An 8,317-nucleotide genomic window follows, 5' to 3' on the forward strand; every position below is an offset into this window, starting at 1 on the left:
TTTTTTTTTTTTTTTTTTTTTGGAGGAAAAAGGGTCTCACTACATTGGCTAAATTGCTTAGGTTGGGCCTGCACTTGTGATTACAGGCAGTTGCTACCACACACAGCTTACCCTGCTCTTTTTGTCCCTTGATATTGCCACCACTTTGCCATCCATGGGGGCCTCCGCACTTGCCCCTCCCTCTTCCTAAACCTTTCTCTCTCCAAACTTCAAATATGTGACTCCTCACTGCATTCAAGGAGCCACTCAAACATCGCCTCCACAGAGTGCCTCTCCTAACCTCATCTGAAATGGATTCCATCCCTGTTTCCCTACTCCTGCTTCATTTTTCTTCACAGCACTTTCTTTTAACCATCTGACAGTACTTTATAGGTCCATCTACTTTTTAAATTTTCTCCCTTTCTTACTAAAGTGTCAGCTCCTCAAGGTAGGCACGTGGTATGGCTGGTTCTCTGCTAAGCCCTCAATGCTTGGCACAGTGCCCGAAACATAGTATCTATTGAATGAAGTGACCTTAGTAATTAATAGGCAGATATAACTATGGATGGAAGGGGGAGGGTCGGAGGAAGAGAGGGACACAGGGAGGACAACTGTGGAACCACAGCTCACAGTGGCCATGCCCCCACTTACAGGATATAGGCGATGACCCCAATGGACCAGCAGTCCACAGCCTTGCTGTAGGGTTTCTGGGCCAGGACTTCAGGAGCTATGGAGGAAAGGGGACAGGGTGGTGATAAATTTCTGCCTTGCAGCTCCTGGTTCCTCCCCTGCCCACAGACAGCCCAGGGCCCTCCGCACCCACGTAGCCTGGGGTCCCACAGGCTGTGGAGAGCACGCTGCCTGGATCTTCCATCTTGGAAAGGCCAAAGTCAGAGATCATGATCTTGGAGTCTTCGTCCAGGCTGTAGTAGAGCAGATTCTCTGGCTGGGAACAGGGCAGGCAAGGGAAGTTGGGGCTGGCCGGGGACACAGAGCCTTCTGCTCCCAAGGCTTGCAGGGGTAACAGCCACTGGGCAGCCAGATGGCTTCCATCTTGGCTGAAGGCAGGAGGAAACCAAGAAGTTCTCAGTAAAGACAGGGAGGAAATGTTCTGTATACCTATAAGATCCCTTTTGAACATCTCTGTGTGGCTGCGCTAGTGAGTGCCTGATTGGCTTCATCCTCACCACATTCCCCACCAGCTGGCCTGAAAAAGCTCACTTTATAGGTGAGGACAACTGTGCCTGGAGAAGCAAAGTGACTTGCCCGAGTCAGCCAGGGAGGAGCAGGGCCAGGGTTCAAACCCAGAGCTGGTCACCTCCTAGACCAGGCCAAGACTGCCACGTATGTGCCCCATCACTGTGTCTAAGGAGCAGGTTTCAGACCATCTTCCTTAGGTTTTGCTGTCCTGACCAAGTTCTCTACAAAGAACAAGTGGGACTTTTATGGTCAGAAAAGGACACAGCACATTACCCAGATAAAATGACAGTACAATTCCCTGTGAGTGTCTGATCTGAAGCCGGAACAAGTGGTTTAGGGTCACAAGGTGCTTTTTGCAGGTGGGAAGCCATGGCTGGGGGAGGTGGGGTGAGAGGTGCCCAAGGATACCAGTGAGAGGTTTTTAGAGGCCCTGCCCCGGGCCCCCCAGCCCACCATACTCTGAGAGCCTCACCTTGAGATCCCTGTGTACAATGCCCAGGTCGTGCAGGTACTTGACAGCGTCTAGTACCTGGAAGATGAGGCGACTGGCGTCCCGCTCTGTGTAGAAGCCTTTTTCCACAATGCGGTCGAACAGCTCCCCACCTGACACCCTGCAGCAGGGGACAGACATGTGGCCTAGGGAGCAAAGGCAGCAGGGAAAGGGGGAGAGGGGTGGCAGTGCCACTCACAGCTGCATGATAAGGTAGAGGTGGCAGCCACTCTCATAGATGTCATCCAGGGCTACAATGTTGGGGTGCTTGATCCTGAAAGGAGAAACAAGGACAGTTCAGCCACCGCCCCAGTGCCTGTGCTGGTGGGACAAACCAAGGACCTGGCCCCACCAGGAAAAGTGGATTTATACGATTTATTAAAATTTCTTGGAAGGCACAGAGTAAAGTAGCAAACTCGGGGCTCTGGAAGCAAGACATCCTGCTCTTATAACATGCTATGTGTGCAGGTCTTTCCCATCATACCCCTGGTGGACAGGGGGCTCCTAAAGCCTTCTGGGTTACACACTTGTCAGCCTCCCCCACCAAAGGTCAGCTGCTCGTCTGGAGATGGTTACCGCTGCCCCCACAGTGTTGTGTGCAGAGTAGGCGTGCAGGAGCACTTGGTGAGTCTAACATAAACTTGGCCTGAGTTTCATCATCTATAAAATGCAGCCAGTGACAGGACTTCCTTCAGAGAGCACAGATGAGGGTTGCACAGGGTCACACAAGTGGGGAGAGGGTTGCACTAGCATACAGTACATACTCAATGGATGGGCTAGTGATGGAGACTGATCTTGGGGAGGAAGACATGGCTCGGCCACCAGTCCTATGTGACTCTGAGCCAGTCTCTGGCCCTCTCTGGGCCTAATTCTCCCACTTTCACTTCCTGATAGTAGAAATGATCATTTCTCTTCTGCCCAGGATAGTTGGGAAGCTCAGGGGAGAGACTGGAAGTGAAGGTTCTCTACACACTTTCCAGTGTGAGCAAGCGGCTGCAGTCAGGGGCCAAGGACTTAGCCCAGTGGTTTTGCCGCCTGCCTCACAAGCTCAAGGTCCTGAGTTCGATCTCTGGTTCAAAAAAAAAAAAAAAAAAAGGCTGTAGTCAGGGTCAGCAGGGTCAGTAGACTCACAGCTTTCAGCCTGTGAAGTAGCTTGAACATGTAGGTGGAACTGAAGTTGGTCTAGAGATAGCAGTAGCTGAGACGTACTTGGGTTCAAGCCATGACTGAGGGCTGGCCTTGGGACCTGACTGAGCAGATTAATCCCCTGGAAATAAATCCTGGCACATCAATTGAATCTGTCTTTGTTAGCTGTTGTGCTAGCCTCTTAAAATAAAGGACCTCTATGCCCCCACACTCCTGCCAAGTGGAAGGTCTACCTCTCTTTTGTAAATGAGACTGTCAGGCTCAGAAAGTTTAAATGGTTTGTCTAAAGCAGGGAAGGGTCAAGCAAGGGCAGCCTGGGCCCAGACTCGCTATGGCTTACGCACTTGTGCAGGACAGCAATCTCGTTCTCCATGCTGCCTTCTTTACCCTCTAGGGCCTTCTTGGCGATGCATTTGATGGCCACCAGCTTCTGAGTCCTCTTATCTTCAGCCAGGATGACCTCTGAGAAGGCCCCCCTTCCAGGAAGAGGGTTCAGGAGGTGAGGACTAGAGTCCCAGCCTCCCTTGGCCTCTGCTCCACCCCTGTGGATTCTGTTAACACTTCTGGACTAGGAGGTGAGGAGACTCCACCAAGCACTGATCTAACAACCCTTGCTCCAGAGGGGGCCATGTGACCCAGGCTGACCAAATAGAGCAGTCTGTCCCCTGGCCATGGTCACTGGTCATGTGACACAAGCCCAGCTAACTGGCACTGTAAGAATGAGGTGCCCTCTTCTGTGAAGTTTTAGGATGTAAGCCTAGAGCAGATGGCAGTCATTTTTGTCACCACTCAGGGAAAGCCTTTTTTTTTTAACTTTTATTGAAAATATTTTTTTTCATTAAATTTACTGGTGCTTTTTAGGTGTACAGTACAGTTACAGTCATCATTGGGATCTTGTACCTTTACATATTATATCTTGGTTCTTATTTTTTTAACCATTTCTCTGCCCTCCCTTCACCCCCTCTACCCTTCCCTATTTACAAAGACTTTGTTTCCATTTTTTCCTTTTCTCATATGTTTTCTTTTCCCTTAGAAATGTATTGGCTTGGGCCAGGGATTTAGCTCAGCGGTTCAGTGGCCTGCCTTGCAAGTGCAAGGACCCAAGTTCAATCCCCGGTACCAAAAAAAAAAAAAAAAATGTATTGGTTTGCAGCTCTGGGGACCAAAAAATTGCAATTAAGGGGTAAGCAGGGTTTTCTTTTTTTTTTTTTTTTTTTTTTTTTTTTGTACCAGGAATCAAACTTAGGACCTTGCACTTCCGAGCCAGGCACAGTGCCACTGAGCTACATCCCCGGCTGGGACCTACTTGAGACTGGAACCAACACAAAGGAAATGAGACCTGAAAAATGGCTGAAGACCATTTCCTAACATCGTGTGGGCCCTGAGTCCAACCAAGCCTGACTACCCTGAGCTTTTAGGTCATATGGGTGGTTTGATTCATCCTTTTCCTGCTAAAGCCAATCTGGGTCACAGCCAATTTAATGTCTTTTAGAACTCTGAAGAACTATCGTCATCACTTGGGAGCTTCTTAGAAACATAGCATCTCAATCTGCATAGCAGACTTCCTCAATTAAAACCTACATTTCAGCAAGGTCCTCAAGTGATCTGTATGTTCGTGGGAGTTTAGGAATCCGTTTAGGTTTCTAGGAAGGAGCAAATATTTCATTTACACTAAGCTTCAACGATCAAGGAGCATTTACTAGGCTTTTCTTTCGACATCTGTTTGCTTTCCCCAGGGGATATGAAGTCATAAATCAGCCAGGTCAGGGTCCATGCCTGTAATCCCAGCTACTATGGAGGCTGAGGCAAGAAGGCCTATCAGTTCAAGGCCAGCCTGGGCAATTCAGCAAGACCTTGGCTGAAAATTTTGAAATATATTTTTTAAATCTCAGTAGTAGAGTGCTTGCTTAGCATGTGTGATGACCTGAGTTCAATTCCCAGCACCACACGTTCACATTAAGAAGTGGGGAGGCAGGGCCAGGGATTTAGCTCAGCAGTTCTGCCACCTGCCTTGCAAGCGCAAGGACCTAAGTTCGATCCCTGATACCAAAAAAAGCAGTGGGGGGTGCTGTAAAGAAAAGCATTTCCTGGGCCAGGGATTTAGCTCAGTGGTGCTGTCACCTGTCTTACAAGTGCAAGGTCCCAAATTTGATCCCCCATCCCAAAAAAAAAGAAAAAGAAAAGCATTCCCTGTGGTGCCATTTTAATCATCAGAGATCAGGGATAACTGCAGTCACCTCAGCCCTCTCCAAGATACTGTTCACACTGGCCAGGGTGACAGGCTAGTAGAATCGTAGACCCATCCTAAGTCTTAAATGGCTTCTTATAGCAGGGCATGGTACTGGACAAAGTCACAGCACAAGGCAAGCTGAGGCAGGAAGATTGCTGTGAGTTCAAGGCCAGCCTCAACTACACAGCAAGACCTTGTCTCAAAAAAAAAAAAGTGCTTCCTGTGGCCCGTGGGATGAAATCCAGCCTTCTTAGCCTGGCTTTCAAAACCCCATATGCTTTCTGTTCCACTTCATCTCCAACCTTGTCCTCTCCTCCTCCAGCCTCTGACTGTAAGCTGATTCAGGCTTTTCACCTCTTTTGGCACATGCCTCGCCTCTGACCCTTCACTTGTACAGTAAGTCCCTGACCTACGTTTTGCTTTTTTTTCTGGTACCTGTAATCAAACTCACCACCTTGTGCTTGCAAAGCAGGCACTGCGCCACTGAGCTAAACCGATGGCCCTGACCTGTGAACTTTTACAGGTGTACTGTACTATGTAAGACTCTGTCAGCTTATGAACGAATCTGACTTATGAACATTCTCCTGGAATGGAACCTGCTCATAAGCCAGGGACTTACTGTACTTTCCCTTCTGCCTGAATGCCTTTTTCCTCTCTGAGCATGCACACCTCACCGTCCTTTAGTCCCCAGTTCTAATGCCCACTTCTCCAGGCAGAAGCCACAGCTGTCTCTGGGCTCTGCACAGCTCTCATTCCCAACCTCAGCTGGAGTACTACACACACATCATTTTCTGTGGTGCTGCCTCCCTATGTGTCTAGGGTCAACCTGATGGGCAGAGACTAGGTATTAGTCGTCTCTGGGTCCCCAGCACCAAGGATGGAGCCATGTCCAGCCTCAGTTTCTACACGTAAGCCAGGAAACCCAGCTTTTACCAACGAGCTGGATAAGTGGCCCTTCATCCTCCCCTACTTCCCTTTATTGGGAACATTTGGCTGTGCAAAAGGAGCCCCTCCCAAACCACTGTCAGCCAGAAATGAAAAGCTGGGACCAGTCTGGGCTGTGGTGAGGCCAACAAAGGCCTTGGCTGTAGGAAACAGGAAGTGTTGATCAACTGGCCAGAGGAAGCACCACCCGGAAATGGTCTTCCCCAGCTCTACAGGCTCCAAGTGAGGCCCTCCCCAATTCTACCAGATGCAGAGCCCCATCCCACCCACCCTGAAACTCACGTGCCCAGAACATCTCGGAAGTCATAAATGTCCCTAATGTCCTCTGCCTGCTTCCAGCTGGGGCCTTCCACGGGCCCCGGCATGGCCCACTGCTCCCCGGCCACAGCCAGGGCTCCTGGAGGGAATGGAGGGAGGAAACTCAGCCAGGCCCAGCCTTCTCTCTGGGAATTTACTGTATGCCCCATTCAGTTTTGAAACTGCACCTACTGACCCCTCCATCCATACATTTGACAAAATCATTCAATATTCATTCATTCACCCATCATGTGTTCATTCAAGAATATTCCTTCTGCAAATTCTTAGGCCTAGAGATAAAATTTTCATGATGGCAACATAATTTTTTACTCAACAAAGTCACACATTTTTTACCTTTATTCACATTTGCATCCCAGTTTTTCCCTCTCCAAATCCAGACAGCCAGGGAAACCCTGATCTCTGAGAGGACAGCAGATAATGCCCCAGAGCAGTATGTAGGGATACAGGGCCCTGGAGGATGCCATGTCCCTGGGACCAGTAAGGTCCCAGCTTCACCCTGGGAACTGCTAGGGTGTCTGCTCTCCCCTCCTCCTTCCTACCCTGGCCTCTCAGAAATCAGGTTTCCGGCGGCCTGGGCTTCCAGCAATATCTCAGCCACATTTTAAAATAGCTCTTTTTCACTGTTACCATGGCAACAACAGCCACAGCTGGAGCTCCCTAGGTCTCTTCCTCTGGACTCCCCCTCTGGGTACAGGAAGCTGACAAATGGTCCCACTCTTCCCTCCTCCCTTCATCTCACCCCCTAGTCACTGCCTAGACTTCCTGTTCTGAGACCTTTGCTCATTTTGTAGGAGAGTTCTCTCCCCATTTATCAGATAGGGAATGGGTAGACTGAGGTCAGAGGTGGGCAGGGCCTGAGCGACACCACAGGTGCCCAAATGACACCAGCTGGTATCCCAGCCAAGCCTGCTGAGGGAAGAGGCCATGCAGGAGCTGTCCTCAGCTGGTCTCTCCAACGTGAAGCTAGACTGGACAACACAGCCACTCAGTCCTGTGCAGGACCACAGCAGGCCAAGCAAAACACGGCCCAGCATGCTGTGCGGCCTCGAGGAGTCTCTCTCTTTTTTTTTTTTTTCTCTCTCTCTTTCTCTTTCTCTGACCCTCTTCCTGGACAGGAGCCTAGTGTTAGAGTCCTTCCATAGGACTCTGCTCCCCAGGGCAGAAACTTCTAACAAAAGAAACTTGATGTCAAGCTCTGGCAGCACTCTTAAGCCCACACATCCTGCACCAAGAAGCCACCCCAAGCCTGTCCACATCCCGAACACAGACATCTACCTGCCCCCAGGACCCGTCTTGTATCCAGACACTGAATCACCTGGTTTCATGTACGCCCCGATGTCAAGACCCATGTCCACACACTCCCCAGATACCCTAAACCTGACACCTGTCTGCCAGCCAATGTCCCTCTTTCAGACTTTTTGTTAAAGACAGGGTCTGGCTATGTAGTTCCTGCTGGCCTCAAGCTGTAGCCCAGGCTGGCCTCAAACTCTTGGCAATCCTCCTGCCTCAGCCTCCCAAGTGCTGGGATTTCAGGCATGAGCCACCACACCTAGCGTCCTCATTCAAACTCTTACACTCCAAAGCACACATCCCAGCCAGGAGCCGAGGCTGAGGCAGGAGGATCACAAATTCAAAGCCACACTTGAGACACTGTCTCAAAAAACCAAAAAAGACAAAACACATCAACGCAGCACAAGATACCGCATATAGGCTTCATGTGAACCTTCAGCCCCCAGTTCCTCTCCCTCACACCTGGAAACTCCGGTCCTCTAAACCGAATCTCAGCTTCTTACGCACGGGACTCCACAAACACACTCAGTTCACAGCTGACACCCCTCCCCCAGCCAGACATCTGCGCACAGGGCCCCGGACCACCCGCATCCCCGGCTCCCTGTGGGGACCGCAGCCTGCACCGGACCCCACGCCTGTGCGGAGACCCGAGCACGCCGGCAACCCAGATGCCCACGCCCTTCTCCCGCGCCTAACTGCGCGCCTCAGACCCTGGCCCT

General features: G+C 50.5%; 1 protein-coding gene across 1 annotated transcript in view; it reads right to left on the reverse strand.

The window, feature by feature from the left end:
* The window catches only part of Camk1 (calcium/calmodulin dependent protein kinase I), a 9,470-nt gene extending 2,903 nt beyond the window's left edge, over positions 1-6,567 (reverse strand). Inside the window, 6 exon segments of the mRNA XM_019206846.2 lie at positions 631-706; positions 799-925; positions 1,652-1,790; positions 1,869-1,943; positions 3,160-3,291; positions 6,273-6,567. Coding sequence (XP_019062391.2) covers positions 631-706; positions 799-925; positions 1,652-1,790; positions 1,869-1,943; positions 3,160-3,291; positions 6,273-6,457 — 734 coding nt within the window. The 5' untranslated portion in view covers positions 6,458-6,567.
* Positions 6,568-8,317: the final 1,750 nt, after the last annotated feature.

This window comes from Fukomys damarensis, unplaced genomic scaffold (assembly GCF_012274545.1).
Source record: "Fukomys damarensis isolate Sample0158 unplaced genomic scaffold, DMR_v1.0_HiC HiC_scaffold_24, whole genome shotgun sequence".
NCBI lineage: Eukaryota > Metazoa > Chordata > Mammalia > Rodentia > Bathyergidae > Fukomys > Fukomys damarensis.